General features: G+C 34.0%; 3 protein-coding genes across 3 annotated transcripts; all 3 read left to right on the top strand.

Annotated features, from left to right (window-relative positions):
- The first annotated feature begins 3,771 nt into the window (after window positions 1–3,771).
- Window positions 3,772–4,932, top strand: LOC120357884 (UDP-glucosyltransferase 2-like). The gene has a single exon (XM_039449689.1). It carries the CDS (start codon window positions 4,259–4,261, stop codon window positions 4,493–4,495), a length of 237 nt encoding a protein of 78 aa, XP_039305623.1. The 5' UTR covers window positions 3,772–4,258; the 3' UTR covers window positions 4,496–4,932.
- Window positions 4,933–5,757: 825 nt separating this feature from the next.
- LOC105205871 (UDP-glucosyltransferase 2) lies at window positions 5,758–6,120 on the top strand. Its single transcript, XM_026131884.2, has one exon. The coding sequence runs from the start codon at window positions 5,758–5,760 to the stop codon at window positions 6,118–6,120; it is 363 nt and encodes a 120-aa protein (XP_025987669.2).
- A 5,617-nt stretch (window positions 6,121–11,737) lies between these two features.
- LOC105205830 (mitochondrial sodium/calcium exchanger protein) lies at window positions 11,738–20,844 on the top strand. The gene is made up of 8 exons (XM_039449849.1): window positions 11,738–12,428; window positions 14,618–14,943; window positions 16,803–16,883; window positions 17,283–17,402; window positions 17,855–18,181; window positions 18,985–19,103; window positions 19,245–19,398; window positions 20,229–20,844. Exons 1-8 carry the CDS (start codon window positions 12,343–12,345, stop codon window positions 20,588–20,590), a joined length of 1,575 nt encoding a protein of 524 aa, XP_039305783.1. The 5' UTR covers window positions 11,738–12,342; the 3' UTR covers window positions 20,591–20,844.
- Window positions 20,845–22,472: the final 1,628 nt, after the last annotated feature.

Here is a 22,472-nt window from a genome sequence, read left to right as displayed (position 1 = left end):
CTCGCTTAAGGTGGAAGTGGGTCGCGGAATGGGGTATTAGCATACGATCGTGTATGCGACATCGCGTTGCTTTTTTATCTCGCTCTTGAGAAGAAGTCACGTCTCGCTCTTCTCGGCTTTCTACCGGTATTTCTGCACGATTGCGCCGCACAAACGCTTTCCTACGTTATAAATGTTACTGCTGCATAATGGAATTTACCATCGACATCGCTTAGGACGAGTTTATGAAAGAGCTTTGCTTTGACGATGATATTGCTAATGGTGCTTCGCGTTTTACTCATTGCCGCACCGCGGATTTGCGTTTAGCTGCGTATATTGTTAAAGCGCCATCGACCTCTAGCAGAATGGTAAATTAATTAACATGAAATCCAAGTAACGTCACTGTAATACGCTTGTGACTATATGCAAATACCTATTGCACGTTTCCTTCGCATGTACATATGATTGATTATGGTATTAATATTCCAAAACTAAATCATTTGTCCTTTCGGTTGTTACTTTTTTCATTTCTTTTGTCGTGCAAATATTTAACATTAGTATAATTAAAGTTGTAAAAAAATTAATCTTTCCAAATAATTATTCTTTTTTTTTTATATTTTTGTTCAAAGATTAATTTTGACACCTTCGCCTTGTTGGCGATATGAAGATTTAATAGATATTATGCAAGATATTATGCAAAAAAACCAAGAATGTTTAAAAAGAAGCAAGCCTAAATCTATTTTTCATTGAAAAAGCTTAACACAATTTATCATGTTGAGAAGCCTTTGTATTCTGCTGAGATCTTACTTTTGTCCGTGCTGCCTGTGAGTTCGAATTTTCGGAAAATCCGGAACGAGCGGCTTAGCGATTCTCAGCATAGAAACTTGAATGAACACGTAGGATTTTCGAACACGGATCGTAATCTGCGGATAGTAGATTTCGGTAGTATGGCGTAGTCGTACTTAGTATACAGTGAAAGAAAAAAAGGAGAAAGAGAGAGGAGGAGAGGAAGGAGAAGAGGAAGATAGAGAGAGAATACGCGAACACGTTGGAAGCAAATAAAGACGAGCATCGAGGCTAGATACACCTGTACTAGTGTTACAAGGAGCTAAGTTATATCATTTCGCAAAGTTGAACGCGCTAGCATGGCTTTACTTAAGCTCTCCTCTGGTTACAATAACGAGTTTAACGCGCGGCTGTTGTACCAGCATGATTATCTGTCTTACGATCCGATCGAATAATCAACCCTGCATAGCTATTTAACGCAATTTTTTTTCGTCTTTCAGGAATTCAGAAGGATAACACATATATAAAACTGCATTTCCTGTATGATCATAGAGAATTTTTTTCATATCGTTTCAGAAAACGTTTAAAAAGTACATTTAATTAAGAATGAAGTATGTTGCGTGTTTTAAGTATGTATGTGTGACCAGTGTACATAAAATTAATTAAGAAAGAGACAAAGAGGAATAAAAAATTTATATTACTGCAAGTGTATTATATTCTTCTTTAAAGTATCATTAATTTAAAAACTTTTTACAATAATATATAAAATGAGAGTAACCATCTCTTAGAAATGAAAATAAAATTAATTAAGAGTTTAAGTAATTGTGGAAATTGGAAATGACACACAAATTTCTGTGCAAAATGTTGTAACATTTATCTACGACTCAAATTATGTCAGATAATACGTTTAACTCTATTTGAACAGTAAAATGGTTTATTCTAACTACTGTGTAGTTAAGGAAGAATTACTCAAATGGTTAGACTGATGCATATCGCGATGTAAGCAGAATAAACTTGTGCATTACTTTAGACATACCTTGTCGCAAAACTTCAATCGAAAAGGAATTTCCGTCCGATTGTTTTTATTACTTTCCGGACTTTAACTTTGTGCAATTTATAAAATTATGCATTGATGGACTTCGTGGTATTTCTGACATTTTTTAATATTTCACATCGCAATGCGCGGGAACAATGAGAGCAGTACAATGCGAAAAATTATATAAATGAAATTCAGTAAAATACCATTTCACTTTGTGCGTATAGTCGTGATTACTCTGTATTCGGTACTGGCTTTTTTTATACAAAATACCTTTGCAATAAACGTTACTGTACGTTAATATGCGTAGCTTAAAGTGAGTCAAATTAAATTGTATAATGGCAGAGAAAAATATTATCTTATATCTGATATGATTCTTCGTTATTAGTTTTCAAATTATTTGTTAATTAATTATTTAATTCATATTTGACAAATTTTCACTTGATACAATACACATAAAAATTAAATTTTTCAATATAAATGTGTGCGTTGCATATTTTTAAATAAAACTTCTAATTGTGTATATTATACATATGTACGGTAACTTCAATTTACATCAATGAATATCACGAAAAAATCGAAGAGAGATATCTCGATGTAAAATATAGAACTAATATGTAATATATCCATAATTTTAAATCGGCAAATATTAAAAAAAAATTGCAGATATGTGTACTTTCAAAGATAATCAATTAAGATATAAAAGATGCATTGTATTTTTTTTACACCATCTTTTTATCTGTGAGATTTAACATTCTGTAATTGTTTTATTGTATTGTAATATAAATTAGATAATTAGATTATGTTAAAATGTTTAATATAATTTTAATTTAAAAGTACGACAATTTAACTAAAAATATTAAAAAATGATTTTTTCTTTTATGGATTATTTGAAATTAGTATAAAGAGGATTAAATCGGAATCATCAGGTATTGTGAGAGGAATAGCCAATTTTCTTTGAAATGCTGAGTAATGTAACGCATTAAACTTTAGAAATGTTTACTAAATAGTCAATGAAATTGCATGAAATTAGCGAAGGTAATCGCTTTACATAAATAAACGCGAATATCCGTAATTCCACTAACATTTCATGCGAGACATATTGCATTCAATCTTGTGCGGTTTGAATTATCGAGAAACACATATATGCATGTTTCGTGGTTGCTCGACATTTCGAAAAATGATCAGGATTTTCCAAATTCGTATCGATCGTAAAGCATTTTTTAAACATCAACAACTCATCACTTGCTTTAGTTGATATAAAAAAAAACACATGCAAAAGAATAATAAATTGATCTATTTATACTACTTTATTTATATCACATTACACCTAATTTATTAATTTTTTCAAAAAATTACAGAAAATGATTAATTCCGTTCTGATATCGGTTTTTTTTTGTTGAATTATGTAATATGTGCGATTTCAAATCGGCAAATTTTCCAAATGGATTAAGAGTGAGAGAGCACACTGGGGACCTTTCGGGTGAATGAACGGTATAAATGCTGAAATCTTTTCTTTCCCAATTCGCCTTTTATTTCCTTTGCTCCGACCTCCTCACTTCACCGTTTTCGCCCTTTCTGCAATGCATTTCTTAATAAATGAACCTCTTTAATCTCGCGTCAGAGGCTCGTAATTCACGTTTCCAATTTTGTCGGCGGAACAAGACAACAATCAATATTACACAAATTTGTGTACTCAGTAGAATTTTCCATACAGTTATTTAGTTTAGTTCAAAGTTATTTAAAATGTTTATTATTAGTATCATTTTTTAAGAGGAATCAAAACTGTCATCACTCGGTTTTGTTCTTTCAGAAATATTGCAATTTGGATTTAAATTAAAAAATTTTTGATTGAAATACGAAGATACGTATCATTTGGATTTCTTAAATTAACGCGCGACATAGATATCTCTACTGATAAAAATAAGAAAAATAAAATAGGAAAACCAAAAATGCAAATTTACATACTTTCATTTTTAACTTATTTCTCCTCAAGTTTATCGATGAAACGAATAATTGGCGTCATTATTCAAGCAAAAACATAGTGATTCAGCGATATGCTGTTTGCCAAGAGTCCAACTGTGTGCGTCGAAATGGAACAATTGAATCGATCAACGTGAAAAGAGTAAGAAAAAAAATGTAGAAAGGCGAAAGCTTCTTAGAAATTAAAGGTTTCTGCAGTTGTTCTAGATACTTGAATTGATCTTTTCGTTGAAACAAAAATTATTAATAGTGTTGTATAGAATTATAAGAAGTAGATAATATATATTATTGGACATAGTACAGTTTCGAAAGTATAATTTTGAAACTAGCATCATATTACATTATTCAGTCCAAAATATTGTTAATGTTACTAATGTATTTGCGATCAGTTTCACATTGTAAAGATATTTTTTGATTAATAATCGCGTATAGAAAGATCAATCATCCAAAGTTGACTCGTGCCCTTGGCACACGATGAAGATTGCGGTAGCGTCGTTGATCACGATCGTCTGTTTGCTTGATGTGGTCAATGGGGCCAGGATACTGACGATATTTCCCTTCAACGTGAAGAGTCACTACAGCGTGTACGAGCCGTTACTGAAGAGACCCTCTACGAGAGGTCACGAGATTGTCGCGGTGACGCACTTCCCTCAGAGGATTCGCCCGGCCAACTTCACCTACGTGAACGTTTCGTCCGCTTTACTGAATTGAATCAACACTCTACACGACCTCTTCCCGTTCACAAGTTGGCAAAATATTTAAAAAATAATGTCTAATACGAAAATTTGCAAGCCTGTACTGTAAGCCGTACGGAAATGAAAAGGATTATCGATATGAAAGAATATTTTAATTTACTCGCGATCAAGGTTTATATCATGGTCAAATGTGATCTCGAGGAATCCTGAGAATCCGTGCTACATCCTTAACTTCTTCAGCTCAGTGTACCAAGTGAATGAGTTTACTTGAAAGGTCGATTAACGGTGCTTCTACTGATCTCCAAGCTTTCTCATATAGGTAGGGAAGCCGATTATCCCCAAAATTGCTGTTAGAAATTAATGTCTCTCGACATTACCATTTTTTACGTGAGTATAATATGCGTTGCGTGGATGCTTGAAATTCCATTTGCTTTCTACCGGAATAATAAGATTAATTACTGCGTAAATATAAACGCGTTAACTAAATTTTTAATTTTTTCGAAATTTTATAGAGAAGGTGATATTATGGCACCTCCATTTACATTTTATACAATAACTTCGTTAATAATATTTTAAATTTAACGTTTCGTCCATATGTCGTTCAAATGATTTTAGAACTTAAAGTTATAAAATATTTATTATTTAAAATATTGTTTATAAAAATGTGACGACACTGCATAATGAATAAGAGAGACAGGAGTGGTAATGTCGTTCTGCCACAAAAATAGATTTAGAAAATTAATTTAGTTTAAAAAAACACAATGTTTCGTTATAAAATTGTACACATAGTAAAAATAAAAAGGAAAAACTGCAGAATATATGCAAATGTACACATACTCTCTTCCGCATATAGACTGTAGTACTAAAAATTTACAATACAAGCAATGTAATAAAACTATAAATTAACAGTAAAATTCGTTATTTAGTGATAGAACGGCCATTTAATAAATTTCCTCTCCAATATTACGCTTTCGTCACAATTAACTGTTTTATTCCCAAGTACATACGTGTAATAAAAACATAAATAAATATGATTGCATTGATTATCGCAAGTACGCGTTGAATTCTAAAATACCGATTGTTAAACACGTAGCACTCACTCATGTGCTATGATTAATCATGTAGGATGATTATTATCAGCTAAAAGGAGTTAACCGCAGGTGCCCTAAATCCGCAGGATATCCGGATAACGGATCGCGTTATGAGGTCGCGAGAAAGTACTTGGGGCACGATTTGCCCGACTTTGATGCTCTCCGGTCCAGGATATCGTTGATCCTGATGAACGGTCATCCGGCCGTGAGCCTGGCACGTCCTCTGGTGCCAAGAGTTAAGGAAATCGGAGGTATTCATATTCCGATATCGGGCCCGAAACCACTGCTCGTAGATCTCCAGGATTACCTGAACTCTCAGAGCAGAAGCGGCGTTATTTACTTTAGTCTGGGATCGCAAATAGACACGTCCACTATACCGAGCCAGGTGTTTGCCGCCCTTTACCGGGCATTCGAGCAAGTACCGCAGCAAATACTGTGGACGTGCGCCAAAGAGAGAATGCCTCCGCTGCCGAGAAACGTTAAGTGCATCGGGTGGGCGCCACTGCTCTCCGTATTGTGTGCGTATAGCTTTTTTGTTTCACGGGATTAAACGTCGAAAGAAGCTTATCCGCGAAGGTCACGAAAAGAGCGTACCCCTCCGTAGCGTATACCAAGAAAGTTCTTGGAGTGGATGTCGATTGAACGCTAGAATAGACGACTAGAAAGAGTTTCCAAGTGCTCTGATTTCGTTCTCTTTTCTTATCGCGCTTTTCTTATCTTATATTCCGTTGAAATCTGTGTGAAAAACAAAGAATTTTATCAATCAACTTGATCTTTAACTATTTCTTTCAATGGAATCGCGTTTTACCTTAGCGCAAACATCCTGAAAGATATCACGAAGAACATGCAATTTGATCTTGTTTATTATCTCTTTGATATCTTTACAATTTCATGTGTAAAGTGCATAGAAAACACATTAGTATCAAATTGAAACTAATACATTGCATTCTATTCGACGATCATTGTTTCACATATAAACAAGAATTACATTTTTGTACATGAAACAATGATAATCCCGTTTATATATAATTTTTTTTTATGTTTTTAAAATATTCCGCTATACTCTAGATATATTCCACGACCGCCGTTCTTCCTTTAAGCAACGAAGTAAAGACATTCAGATATTGTAACATTTCAATGATTACACAGATATTTACATTTATTTAAGATTGCGATTGAATAGAAATTGCGAAAACTTTAGAAGTAATAAAATTATTTTGATTCGCGTAGACGATGTTTCTTTTAATTTTTTATTCTACGATATTTCAAAATGTTCAAACTCGACCGCTCTCTGCAGTCCCTCGTGATCGCGCTATTGCCGTGGCGTGGTATTTGGCAGCAGCGAATACGCACATCCACATGTTCACAAACAGAATAATACGTATTGCAGTATCGTCGGGCGAATTATTTATTTATTACGGTATCATTATCTGGCGATCGCATATAAAACCCATTCGAACTTTGCATTATCGTTAAATAATCCGCGGGTCAATTTGAACGAATATTGAACGGCTTTTAATGCCCATTACAAATTTACCGTTTATTCTTAGTAAAGTAACACGATGTATATATCGCGAGGTAAATCCTCTACGAAGATACACCAGGCAAATTGAAATTAAAAGAGGAGAACAGTCTTTAAACCGATCGAAGAATATTCGCGTGAAATTAAATTCACGCATGAAATTTTCTATGGATATAAATATTTATATGTACAATCTTTCTCGAATCAGAGAAAAACGTTCAATGACTGTCGCGTAATTTTAGGTAAAAATTGTATAATACGATTGTATTTTTTTAGACAGCCCTTTATACGGCAACGTTTTTTATGATTTGGAAGATAATCAATTGCTTTAGAAATGCAACGGATAAAAATAATTGCATCCGCAGTATATACGTATCGTCTGCACAATTCATACGATCTATATTCATGCGCAGAAACACGTGAGTCGCGCTTTACCCCTTTTTTTTGTGAGAGTGCCGTTCACATGCACACCTGAAGGGAACAAATTATTTTCAGGTATTCCGTTTTTCCTCTAAACCACCGCCGCGTGACCAACGCTTTTCATGGAATTCCATTTTCGCTATATTATGCAATCAACCTCGTTATCCTTATTATGTCGTTTTATCCGTTATTACGGTTTCATTTTTGCGCTTAAATTTTAAATGCTCTATCCAAGAGTCATTGCCACTTGTGATGTTCTCTACTTTGAGATAAAGGATTTAAGAAAATTTGAAATTTTTTTAATTAGTGGTAAAGTAACATTAAGTATAAAAGTTTCATTTAAAAGGGGCAAAAATAGATATACAGAAAGAATTTAAATGCAAGTGAGAAACGGGAGGACGTAAGAGTTGTAAGTAAAAAAGTGTCAGTAATTCCCATTTCTGAAAGTTAAACTCCATCTCTGTTTGTGAATTCTTTGTAATGTGTAAATGTGTATCGTAGTCTTTTATTGCATAATAAATATGCCTTGGTCATTCGAATACGCGACTGCTAATCATGGACAACTGCTCGGATGAAGATGAGATACTGTGAGGTGTCAATTCTAAGAATACGTTTTTTCGAAGATCATTTAAACAAGACCTATAACATGAAAAAGGAACTGCCATTGCAATGGAATTTAAAACAATTCTCATACAAACGTTTCTAGAATAGTTTAAACGAAATATTACTAAATAGCCAAAGGCCAGTTTTCGGTTAATTTGTAATTTACTCAGTTTATTGTTCTCTAAAAGAAACATAAGCATAGACAAAAAGACAAAAAATTAATTTTATGTGTAAAATATACGAAACATTTAAAAGTACAAAAATAAATTATTAAATAAACCATTAAATATATGATATCATACGTAAATTAATTAAAATATTATTATTGTAATTTAGTTAGAAGGCCCTTTGTTAAATTCTGGGGATAATCATTTTTTGTATTCAAGACTTTTAATAAATTATTAACAATTTTTATAATTTTATATTACGTTTGATATAATATTTTCTGTGTATATCGATTGACTCAATTGAAGTGTTAAAGACCCTAATAATATAAAAAAAAAGTTATCGACTCCGTCGACACCTATCGAAACCATCTGCTTCAATGAGTAGGCTGGACTTATCAAGCATCTGTTGCAACAAGTTATTGGAAGTCTGTCGGTAATTGTCAGGTGAACGACCGTAATCTCAGATTAATTGAACTTCTTCCTCGTTAACTGAAAATCCTGATATAGCTTAACACAGCTCGACAAAGACTAAAGACAGCCGAGACGCGGCTTTTTACACAGTAGAAAGACGATGACGGTGAAATTAAATTTCTACAAATTCAAAGTACAAAAGGTTTCAATCCATTTCATTGTAAGACGCAATTATAATGAGATTTTACATTTGCTTGTAATCATTGCGAGTGAGCACCTTTTAAAAACCACCATTTGAACTTATTACATTCGACAGAAAGTGGAATAGTTTATATTATACTATTAGAGATCAATACATTCGTTTGAATCGTCAATTGGATTTTTCCGAGTCGATCTATGCGATATATGTGTCCGTCACTTTTAGTTTTTATATCCCGAATATATAACCGTGTGAATAGTGCAACTGATGAAAGCATCGGAACGCGATTTATTCATGGCATTCTTTTACATGCGGATATTATTAAACAAACCGTCGTGCTATTGTGTTCGTTGGTTTGACTACGCAACTGTATGACGTGATATTTTAGACAGATATGTTTAGGACGATAACTAAATAAATTACCACAATAACATTTTATTTTTGTATAAAAACGACGGACTCGTCAAAAATTGAGGTGTATAGAGTCATAAAAAAGACACATCTCTTTCTTTGTTTTAAAGAGCGGCCGATTCAATTGAGATAAATTGCATCGTTATTTTAACATTTACAACGCGAACCTTTGTTTTATCTCTGGTATGAATTATTCTCCAAAACACACGGCAAACGGCTCGAGCATAACCGAGTGTGTACACTCGCACATACTCGGCTTCAACACAATGGCGGCACGCCGTTACATTAATTGTAAGAGTCATCTTATACTACGGAAAGAAGCTTTTGCATATTCCAGCCTTATATCACTCACGCGCTTTATTATAAATGTGCAGGCGGCACAGAAAGCCAAAACAGGAAACCGGAAAAGCCAAGCGAGCGCGCTTGGCTCTCGTAGGGAGAATAAAAGCGCAGTATAAATTGGGGTAAAGCCGTTGGCTCCTTTGTGCCCTCTGTGAATGCAATTCAATAAAGTGTTTAGAGTGAAAGCAGCACAAAAGAAGTCTGGCGATAAATGACAATTTGCTGAAGTTGGCAATTACGGTGAAGTACGCTGCTGCTGAAAGGTGGGCTTAATGGAAAGTTGTTAGGAAGTAGGCAACAATAGGAGATAGACTGATAGACGTGAGCCCCTCTATGATTTTTTTCCCAGGGTAATTTGCGTGGTCAAGTGCTCGCTATAGTAACTTGTACAATTTTACGCTAAAATAACAAATCTCTTGTAATCCCAATTAATTATAATCCTTGTTACACTATTCCAGCCCTGTCCAACCCAGCTGATTTATCGTTTTTGCGAACTAGTTGCGTATATCTGATAAGCTAAATTTATAAAGCTAAGGTTTCTCGTTCATGCTAAAATACCAGCTACAATTTTCAGACTAATATGAAAAGCGCGTGCTTGACGCAGCACTAATTTTAATTTCAACGACTTAAATCTCTCTGATCCGATCTTTAATGATCTAAAATATAGAATTTTATAGTTTTTTTTTTTGTAATTACTCTAGTATTCTTTTTAATACATTTCCTATAAGTTTGGTGAAAATTTAATGGAGCATATCTGATGAAACATTAGAAGACCTAAAATTATCGCACGTTTTCGCGGTCATTAATACATTTTAATAAAGTGTGTGTTGCGTTTAGTGTTTTATACCCCGAGAAAATACAATATTACATAATAACAGCCTGTTGAATTATCTTTAAGAGAGTAGTTATTACAATAAGAGCACGAAAAAGTTTATCTATTTTCGGGGGTTTTTTTTAAAAGAACACTGCTGCACATATTTTTCTACGTTTTTACATTTGCTTGTACCTTTAGCAAATATTTTTAAATTTTAGCATGACTAAATATTTATTAATTTTTTTGCTTTAATTGAAATTTAAAAACAAACACATTTTACTGAAATTGCGAACTAGAATTTAAAAAAAATAGATTTTATTAAAAAATACTTATTTTTTAAAACTGCGCCCATTTCAATAATTTACTATTTACATTGTTCGTTCATCCCACGCAAGAGTTGAAGTCGATAGCTTTAGCAGCTTCTGAGAAATCGCATCAGTCGACTTGACAAATGTGTACGTACAAGTAGATGTGTAAGAGCATAGAAAAATACGTATAGCAGCTTTCTTTAAAAAAGCAATTTCTTTGCGTGCTTTAACATCTCCTTAATGAGCATTTCGAGAGAAAATATAGCTTTCGCGTTGTTTTCCATGTTTGCAGAATATTTTACACCGTAACACTTGTAATAACCGTAAAATCTTGATTGGTCGTAGCAAATCTAATGAACTGACGTCGCCAGCTTGTGACGTATCATTGAATTTTCATTATCCATAAACTGACAATAATATCGAATAAGTGTCGATAGAATATTGCACGCTGAATGACAGCGCATCCGTTTGCGGAGAGGTTTCCTTCCGTGCTTGTTACATAACGTTCCTTTTTTTTCCATCGTCTCGCCGCGAGTAGAAATGGAACGAGACGGTAGAACGGATGCATCTAATGAGCCTCGTTGTTATCGGACGAGTGCGGATGAGTATATACCTGTTCAGTCTCACGTTGTCGCCGAGTAGCGACATTCTTAAGTGCACACTCCGGGTTGTCAAGAGAAACCGACGATCGTATATCATTTCTTTTTCTACCGAGAAAGACACGTTGCATTACCAACATTTCTGTCTAATTGAAGCTGAAGATTAATCTGCATATACGTTCTTCGAATTGTCAGATTTAAATAAATCGATTTTAAAATTGGTGCTATTTTACAATATTTAATTCGCGTTCCTGACATACACTGTCAGTAATGAAAAACTATAAATCACGTTACATATACTAGAAATTTTCAATACTGGCAATGCATAGCGGAATACAGCCTTAATATTACCTTTTTTATATTATCTCAAAGAAAATCTTCGAAAAGCAGTGTCTTAGATTAATGTCTTAGATTATTGCGATATATGTACATAAAATTTTTTTACAATTGATGAATAGACTGGCTGATCTCGCGTATATGTGTGTAATGTATGTATGTGTGTGTCATTGTTACGAATTCCCTTTATATGCTTCGTATTGAATTTACGTTTCGAACTGCGCGCATAGTATGCGCCACGTATGTGACAGCTTTCTGTCTATATCGCTTGAAGTTTCGCTCGCTTCTGCTTGAATAGGCAACGATCGAGCGGATCCGTGAAAGGCAAATACACAAAATATAGGTTACATATCGCTCCGTTGCTCTTTTATGCTCTTCGGAACATGAGGTCGCAAATATCGAGCCCTTTTTTAAGACACGGGCATCTACCCATACGAGAGGTGAATTGTTATCGACGTCCCTTCCAGTTTGCGTTCTCGTCGAGCTCCTCGTCGAATCTTTTTTTCAGGATGATTGCTCGTACATTTGGCAAGTTTCCGCCGCAGAGCGTTGCGAATGGGTGAGAAACACCGAAGACTGCTATACAGACTCGGTGATTCAGTATACGGTACTGTTATTCTGCTACTTCAGATCCGAAGACATGGTGTTGTTCGCTGCCGGCCTGGTCCTCGCACTCTTCTGGTTACTTTTTTTATTCTTGATTTTGGGAATCACAGCGGATAATTTGTAAGTTGATTTAGTAATTAGTATTCATTTTCACATATTTGTATAATAAATCATTGATTGAGAAAAAGTATAAATTATCGGTGAAATTTTGCAACAATTTCTCTGTCAAATTTTCTTATTATTTTTCATTATGTATTTTATTAAGAAATAAAATAAATTAAGCAAAATGATAAATAAGTATATGTATATTTTAATAAAAGCTTTATTCAGCAATAAATATTTCAGCATTTATAAAGTGGTTCAAAATAGTTTTCATGTGTCTGCACTCACTCACGCAAACAGTTCTGCCATTATTTGTAGCACACATTTCTAAAACTATTTGGAATTGTTTAAGTTCTGTGTCACAATCCTTTGGATGTCTTCGGCAGGATCGTTAATGCAAGTGCAGGCACAAGAAACTATTCTGAAGGTGATCGTATTGTAAACGCTGAAATATTTGAATGAAGCTTTTTTTAGAACTAGTCGCATTATTTTATTGTTTGAATTTCATGAAAAGCAACATAAACATCTCAACACTTTAAGTTATTCTACACTCTAAACTAAGAGAAGAAGAACGTAGAGCGTTCTACACTAGTTGGAATTGGAGTTAGGAAAAATCCAAAGTAAAAAAAAATCATCAGTGTTAGATTGCAAGGTTACCGATATACAAAAAAAAAAAGATCTCATTAATTAATCCCTATAATGTATATTTGTAAAATTATTATTGTTATATCTGCCAAATAGTAATCAATTATAAATGCAAATTATGAAAACAGAATGTAGACGCGAGTAACAATGAAATTGCACTTTTTCTTGGTACTGAAATTGAGAACTCTAGCCAAGTTCAATCCCGATGAAAACGTGTTACCGTCTACAGAATATAGATGATTACGTAACTACAACGAATTTTGACTTCTGGCAACTAACCAAGCCAATAACCAAAAGATTCATGTTTCCCCGTATTTCAACAGTCTACGTTCTGTGGGGCGGTTTCTTTCAAAATGATAAACGAAGGTTTCTCTATTCCTTCGAGTTATACAAATATCAGGAAAAAATGGCAGACTGCCATGTTTGTAGGAATGCATCCAATAACAAAGTTTCGAAATCTCGAAAACAGAGTTTCTCTGATTACATTTAAGTATTTATGTATAATATTGTCACTACTTCAGTCCTTACTTCCATATACCTTTCAATTCGTTAAATCACGTGAAACTGCAAGAATTCATCATAATAATATATTGCTAGTGCGATAACATTGCGTAACACAAAATGCCAGTTGTAAATTGTTAATCGCAATTTATTAAATTACAAAGCCCAGATATTCAATATTTCGCTCTTGCCCTTACGCTAGCAATTGTTTTTTGAAACTCTGGCATCTTTAAAGATTACTAGGACTTTCGTAGCTGTTTATTGTGTTGCGTTAAATGGTAGAAATATGACGGCGCTTATATTGCCAAGTTTATCAGAGTTCAGCTTTGATGTGTAACCAGTATAGTTAAAACTCAGTTAAGAGGGTAAATTTACTTTCCTGTAAATAACATACTCTCTGCGTGCAGTGAAATAGCGAATGCTAAATGTATACAAGGTTAGTTGAATAATGTGCATCTCAAACGAGCTTTTATCTAAAAGTCGCTCCCTTTCCAAGCCAACTCTTTCATCTATCTTAAGTTCCATTAATAGAACCGTTATAATTATCATTATTAAACATGGAAATTGCTGTTTAAACATGTACAGTTTGATGTTATAATCAAAATATAATTTGGTAACATGTTGAACGGTAAAAGAGTCCAGAAAAAAAATGTAAAAAAGAATATAAGACGAAAAAATATATATAATGTAAAGAGAATAAATTTAATAAAAGAATAATAAAGAATAAAAGATAGAGAATAAAGAAGCTTGAACTTTCTTCGTAATGTCCAAAATAAAAATAAGACATAATGAAATTCTGAATATATATGTAGCATAAAATTTAACAAATCGATAAAATGTCAACATTATCGTAAGGTTTTATAAAAGAAATACAACGTTACAATGAAAGAAAACAAAGAAAGTCCAAAAGTTTTGATAATGTTCAAATTAAAAATCTAATCAAGTTTCTCCACATTACTCTTGATCTTGCTGATTTATCAATGAACTCTTAATTACAACATAAATACTGAAATAAACATGAATAGTTGCCATAAATATTTATTACAACGTTTTCATTCCAGTTTTTGTCCAGCATTAGCGGTAATAGCCAGCGTAATGCATCTATCGGATAGCATAGCAGGAGTGACGATATTGGCATTCGGAAACGGCGCGCCTGACATCTTCACGTCCCTCGTGTCAGGAGGCGACAAAGCGATAATAATGTTCACCGAATTAATCGGCGCAGGTGTCTTCGTGACCTCGATTATTGCCGGTTCCATCGCGATAGCTAAGCCCTTTAAAGTTTCGCTCAGGTCCCTCATGAGGGACGCCTGTTTTTACATCGTTTCCGTGTGTTGGATAAACTACGTGGTATGGGATGAGATGATTTACCTCTGGGAGGCCGTAAGTACGTCTACTATCTTTATTTGAATCCGATAAGCTAATATTGGTCTACTCTTTCCCGCCAATATGCTGCGATTCAGTATTTGCCATTTAGATACTAATCGATTATATCATACACACACACACACACACACACACACATTTGCAAAAATTGATGTAAATTATTTCTTCTTTCTTCGTCGTTTTCATCGATTTTTATAACTATTGGCTTGCAATTGACAGAAGATTGTAACAGACACAATCATTGCGATAAAATCACGTGAAAAAGGTATCACAAGAGAAAGATTGTCGTATTTTTTGTTCATTTTATCGTTATCAAATGTTATCTCATGTAAGAGAAGGTAGGAGAAACATGATTAATTATTATTCGTATTATTACTCGAATGCTAATGCTAATGATTTATGCATGGATATTCGAATAGAATAAATATATGATCTCGACCGATTCACCCTATGTCAATTGAACAGAAATTGATAATAACTTTCATAAATTCTATTGGGAAATTAACTCGTAACCAGTATGGCCGCCTCGATAAGGACACTAATACGTATAATTTATTGTGTTTATAAATATTGAATAACACTTAGTAGATGCATTTAGGCATTAAAAACACTTTTGTGATAACAAATAACTATAATTTAATACATTTTCACCTTTGATAAAATTATGTGTCGCAGGGTGAATATTCTGCGAATGTACACAAATATTTTTAGTGCTTAAATTCATTTTCTACGTATTCTTTAACACAATAAATGTTCTTAACACAATAGATTGTATTACAGTGTCTTTATCAAGGCGGCTATATTAGACACGTAACGAGTTAATTTTTTAATTTAAACTCTAATCTCTGCGAACTATAAATATTAAGTATACATGTCTAAAAATTTAAATATGTGTGACATGTAGTATCGTAATATATGCATAATTTTTTTCATCTATTAACTTTTCATTTATGGTATAATGTTACGTTATTTGAATTAAACATTTAAATTCGATTAAATGCAAAATGATTAAACTGCAATATTGATTTTATTATGATAAGCATCGGAATAATTATAGAATGGTGTTTGGCAAAATTTATTTGCAAAATTAATATTTCGCACACTGCGAATCAGTTACGTCATGAGCGAGAAAGTTTATCTGCGGGAAGCCATAAGTGGTTTCATTCTGGAATAACGATAATTCTTCGGCGAATTTAATTAAGCTACGCCGCAGTCTCTCTCTCCACCATCTGCCTGGCTGGGCTTGCAATCTGACTGTCGATGAATTTTTGCGGGATTCCACGGCAAGGAATTCGTTTCACCGGGAAAACAGGGATTATTGTTGCAGTGAATAAAGTCCACGGAAATAATCTTGCGCTCGAACAAAACGGAATAGACGGAAGCTATTATTAAGCCACGCATAAAACCATTGAATATCATGATTCATCTTTTTCATATCGCGCGACGTAATTGTAAATAGACACACGGACAGAAATTCAATTTCTATTCATCTAGATCACTGCTTCTTAAGCTTTTCAGAAAGAAAGAGGCCACTGCTTTCTTAGTTCTACCAAATTATTCCTAACTAAAAAAAGCTTGTGCTGAATATGCGTATCTATTTATTATTTGCGCTGCATTAAGAATGCATATAACAGGATTTTCGCCTCCGGAATGATCTTTTTTCCGTTCGTATATTACAGAGAAAAGAGTAATTAAGACCTTTTTTCTTTAATTAAGAAGAAAATGCGAATATTATCAAATTTTTTTTATGTAATACTATACATGTAGACCATTCATTATTCCAGCGGTATGTGTAGGGAAATAACCCTGCGAGCTTAAGCCACATTAATGCTTTTTAATGCTGATACATTTTAATTGCAGGTCTTATTCTGGTCTACATACTGTTCATTGTGGCGGTCGTGATAATGCAGGTATACGACACCAGAGAGCAGACTCTGAAAAGTACGTTGTGGATTCTTCGATTCACGACTCATACAACTTCAGTATTTAAGTATCTCAAGACGTGAAACTTCGACAACTCGTAACTTTCAAAAAGTACATAAGTTTGCATTAATAATGTTTTTCACGAATGTAAATAAAACTATGCCCGTCTCTACGAGAGCGGGTCTAATTCACAAGGAAAGATATGTTACCTCGGATACCTCTATTCCCGAAATTTTACATGATCAATGTGCATCCGAGAACTATTTCTATTCTAAAACGAGAAATATCTCTCTTCATAACCCATGAATTCGTTGCGATGTGAAAAAGATGACTACCTCCATCCTTATCGCCTACAGAAAATTTTCACCATACTAAGTATCGATCCACTTTCCCAAGAACATTCTTATGTACTTTCAGCCAGGATCCCAAGTGTGCCCGATCCAGACGTCCTGCATACTTACTTGGTGAACAGAGACACAGGCGCCATTCCCAAGATTCCCGGTAGAAGCCGACCTTTTGGCTTACATGCCAAGCTAGGTACCAAACGTCGTTTTTACGACTCATCGCACATATCCTTGTCTTTAGTTCTTTTGAATTTTTCAATAGATCGATTTCCTTTTCCGAAACGATGCGTATTTTCGCCACGCGCAAAGTATGCACTTGTAAAGTGTACTGATTTTTGCTCGTAATTCGAGATATTTTCAATCATTTGAAGCTTGAATCGTAAAATGAAAAATTCATTACAGTTATTTAATAATCGTTCTTTTTTTGTGAATATTTACAATTTCACAATTTGCAATCAAATACAAATATGTGTAATAAACATTTTTCATATGCAAAAGTGGAATAAATCTCTAATATTCATTTTCTTTTATTTTTACAATAAGAGTTCTTAAACGCGGTGAATTTAGTTTACTCTTGCTCTGAAATTTTCATGTATATCTCAACTCCAATATTTCTATGTATTTATGTACATTTGTATGAGCCAGATCTCGCAATCGCCACGGAGCTAGAGAGAGCCAAGATGCGGGGCGAGTCCGTTCGATTAGTTTCGGAAATTAGTGACTACGTTTCCGACCGACCGAAAGGTCTCTTCAGAGAATTTTTGTACGATGTCAATCCGATCAGCGAAGAAGACTGGAAGAAATCGAACAAATTTTTCAAGATCATCTTAATTGTACGGTCACCCGCCATGCTACTACTGCAGCTCCTTGTACCGGTTGTAAATCCTACCGTCGAGAAGAGAGGCTGGTCGAAGCTATTAAATTGCTTCCAGTTATGCGTAACACCCACTGCAGCATTATTTCTGTTAAACGGTTAGTTTTATTCATCTTCATATTCATAACAATGTATATTGGTCCCTCAATTTACATGATGCGTTCTACGTGGTTGTTTTTTACGCGGTTGAGAATCGCGTAAATAGAGTATGATACAATACCAAACAAAAAATAACATAAAAGAATAACCACATGTTACAAAAAATATTTATTTCACATATTTGCACGAAAACAATAATAAAGAAAATTTAAAAAAGACCAATTTAAATTTTATTCGTAATAGTTATCAGTACCAAAGCGGTTAACCGATATAAGTACAAACAAATAAGAACTTTTGAGCTCATTAAAATAGAATAAATTCAATGAATACTAAAGAAAGATTTTCTAACCGCGTGAAACTAAGATCGCGTATAAAAAAATACTACGTAAATTGAAGGACCAGTATTTTACATAATTAGAACTCGTATATCAATAATAAATTATTCGAGATAGATTTATCCGCTGTTAAATCTGACGCGGATTTTAAAACGTGGATATTTAACTTGAAAATTATATATTTCTTGAAAAGTTGTTTAAATGAGAAGATAGAAAATATATGGCCAAAATTTATTCTTTTTATAAAAATATTAAAGGTTGCTTTTGACGTTTCTTCCGCGCATTCTTCTCTCTCTCTCATAAATAATTTCCATGATATCGTAGAAGTATTCTCCATAATGTTTTCCACTGCGAAACTGTGATAAATACGAAATTCAGGCAAACAGTCAATAATATGCATATCGACACTTGACGGCATAACGGTCGGTACCACTCAACTTCAATTTCATTTAACTGTTTTATTGCAGTTTGGCAAACGACTTTTGGCAATTTGCCGGTGATGCCGATAGTCCTCGTTGTCGGTACCATAATTGGTGTAATTGTATTTCTAACGACGCACGTGGATCGTGTCCCAAAGTTCCATAATGTGAGTACTTTTATTTCCTTTTTGCGCGGATAGTTGGAATTTTTCGAGTCACTTACTCAAGTCGAGTCGCAAAATTCAAAAATGCGAAGAAACTTTATGACAGTTTATCAAGTCAAATATGCAGCATTAACAATATTTCAGGTCTTTGCATTTTTGGGATTTTTTGCTGCCATGATGATGGTTTATCTGGTGGCCAAAGAGGTCATGGCGGTACTCCAATGCATAGGATACGCATGCAGTATATCTGATGCCATGTTGGGTATCACATTCCTTGCGTGGGGAAATAGCATTGGAGGTGAGCCGTGTGAGAAACGTTTTTCTATTTCTTTTTTTTTTCAGTAGTTGAACACAATGTATACGATAACCAAAAATACAAATTGTATTTCTTTCAGTTGGCTTTTCTAAAGAGGACGAAAGTAACAATACATTTAATATATTTATTGATCGCAATCGTAATATTACATTTTTCAATAATTATTTCTCTCTATGGGAGTAATCTTGTTTTTGGTTTTTTTGATATTTTTTAATAGTTGAACATTGAGAAAGAGAGAAAGAGAGACAGAGTTTTTATTAATATATAAACTGTTTGCAAAATTTTAAACGCGTTTTTTGTTAAATAACTTTTTTAAAAATTGTGTTGCCACAATAACTCATCTAGTTTTTAATTTAAACCAATTAATTCAAAATTTCTAAAAACCAATAAAAACATGTTTTTCTTTTATTCGACATAAAATCAAATTTCACGTCTCGAAAAAAGAAGCAAAAAACTAATTTTTTCGAAAAAATTTTTTTCAATTTTTTATTTCAGATAATTGATGCATCATAAATCATGGCAACAGTGAGTCGGTTTTTTTTTACCATCCATATAGATTTGCAATTAATTGTCAAATACATATTTTCTAATATTTGCAAAAATTTATAAAGAATATTCGAATATCAAAGAACAAATATATCGAGTTTCAAATTTATAGCTTTCATATTTTTCCCCAAAAAATTCCTCAAAAAGGATATAAAAATGATGTTAAAAAGATGAGAATATTCCTTTAAAGCTTTAAGTTAACGTTTTCTTTCGTTAATAATCTACATTTACGTTAAAATATTTACATAAGCTAATTCACTGTTCAGATCTCATATCGAACGTCGCTATCGCTAGACAGGGATTTCCCCGAATGGGATATACAGCATGCTTCGGCGGACCAATGTTTAACACTCTACTGGGACTTGGGCTGACTTACAGCATCGCCGCTGCCACTGATCCTGAACAACAGACGAAGATCAGGATCAGCGATATGGCACCCGGTTGCCTAGCTTTTCTCCTGTGTTCGCTAGTGGCCACTATAATTTACCTGAACATCACGGGAGCTATTGCACGTCGTTCTTACGCTGGTCTGCTATACTCAATCTACTTTGCTTTCATTCTCATACAATTTTTAAGCGAATTGCACGTGATACATCCGCTCGGCACTGATCATAGATCTGATCTATAAGACTGATCTACAGTATTTAATATATCGTTTTTTGTTGTTACATCATTATATATCAGTATATAAGTGCAAAATAATAGAAAATCTGTTGCAATTAGGTGAGAATTATCTTCTATTTTCCCTTATTTTTCCCTATTTTCGCAACGTTAGTACTGCAGGATAAGACAAAAGAGAATAAAGAATAAAAAAAAATATGGAAGAGCGTTTCTCTCTCATGAATTATGTTAAATGAGTCAAGATTATACGGATACAAGCAGAGATGCATTTTTAACATGGGGCGGAAGGCGAGCTTCGTAGGAAAACGTTTGGGCACCGGATATATACGCGGGAAAAGGCGGGCAAGCGAGCGACGTCAGGTCGTTTTTAGACATTTCCCCGGAGAGAACGAGGTGTCCCGTTTCCGACCGAAACCGGTTAGTATGGCCACCATAACGCCGAAACGGAAACCACAAGTCATGAGGCGGTTAGGAGTCTTGGTACGCGTCAGTTTTAAATTTTACATTGCGCCGTACATCATGGTAACCTGCGAGTGCTGCACGGACCTTCGTAATTGAATCCGTTATTAGGTGAGGGACACAGTTTTCTACGTGCAAACATTTCTTACACAACGTTTCTCATTTTCCTTCGAACGCAATAAAAGAAGTGGGCGCTAAATTATTTCTATGCTTTTATATCTACCTTCTTCTCCTACATACGTGCACTTTTTTAATCGGCCGTGGAGCATGTCCCACTTCCACTGCATTATCTCGAAATAACTTCTCTTTGACAAACGTACAACCGATTATTCTTCAATAAAAATATCGAGTCATCCGTAGCGTTTTTGTTTCATAATAATTAAATAATTTAATCTAAAAAGCTTGCGATCAACTGAAAGCTTCTCGAAAGAGGAAATAAATGATGAAACTATATATTCCTCGGCTCATTTCATGTGGAATTTATTTTAACGAAATTTCGTTAAATTAAAATATTTAAGGTTATACGATTATTAAAAAAGAGGATAAAAAATATGTCAAAGTTGAAAATTGTTAAATAACAAAAATTGTAATACTGATAATCTGAATAAATTAATTAAAAAAAAATTAGTTTAGTTTTCAGTAAAGAATAAATTTTTATCCCTAAAATCAGTGTTTATTGCACTAAATATCCTGTATTGCAAATGAAAGAAAGTCAAGAGTAATAGATGTAACATTGACGTTATTCGACCTCTTCCACACCTTTTCCACTTTCTGTCTCCTTTGCTACAGATATTGCCGGAGAATTGCTCCTGCTAGTCTCTTTCAACGTGTGTACCAAGATAGGTCTCCATTGTCTTCACGCGAAAGTTTAATTCCGAACCGCCTCTACCTTCCGTTCCCCTTTTGCCCTATCGAAGCACCGATAGAACGATGAACAAAGATGGAGATAGACCAAAGTTTTGCCATTGCAAAATTCGGATCTTCTTTGTGCTAGCATCTGCGTACGCAGAGAGAAGCTATTTTGAGAAGAAGCTTTAGCGAAGACTATTCGCAAAATGGCTTTCTTCATGTATATTGGAAGAGTACGACGAAATTTATGTTCATCGTTTAAGTCAATCGTCTGGATTCAATGCGTTTGAATAATATATTACTCGTTATCACTTTTGCTTCTGAGCTTTGAATTTTGATATTACAACGTACTCGACATGTGACAAAATGTGCGCATCCGACAAGGTAATTCATTATTCTCAATTAATTTGTCGCACGAAACGTATAGGCGCGACACCTGTTGTTCTCGATATACATAAATAGTATTTAATTGTGTGCAATTAATGTTCATCAATATAAAATATATACCCCATTTAACATCTGCCGGAAGTGCATGTTATCGAACGTTGTAGAGAACCAGGAAAAATCACATATGAAGGATT

The sequence above is a fragment of the Solenopsis invicta genome, chromosome 5 (genome assembly GCF_016802725.1).
Source record: "Solenopsis invicta isolate M01_SB chromosome 5, UNIL_Sinv_3.0, whole genome shotgun sequence".
NCBI lineage: Eukaryota > Metazoa > Arthropoda > Insecta > Hymenoptera > Formicidae > Solenopsis > Solenopsis invicta.
The sequence above is the reverse complement of the archived record's forward strand: the minus strand, read 5'-3'. Positions and strand labels throughout refer to the sequence as shown.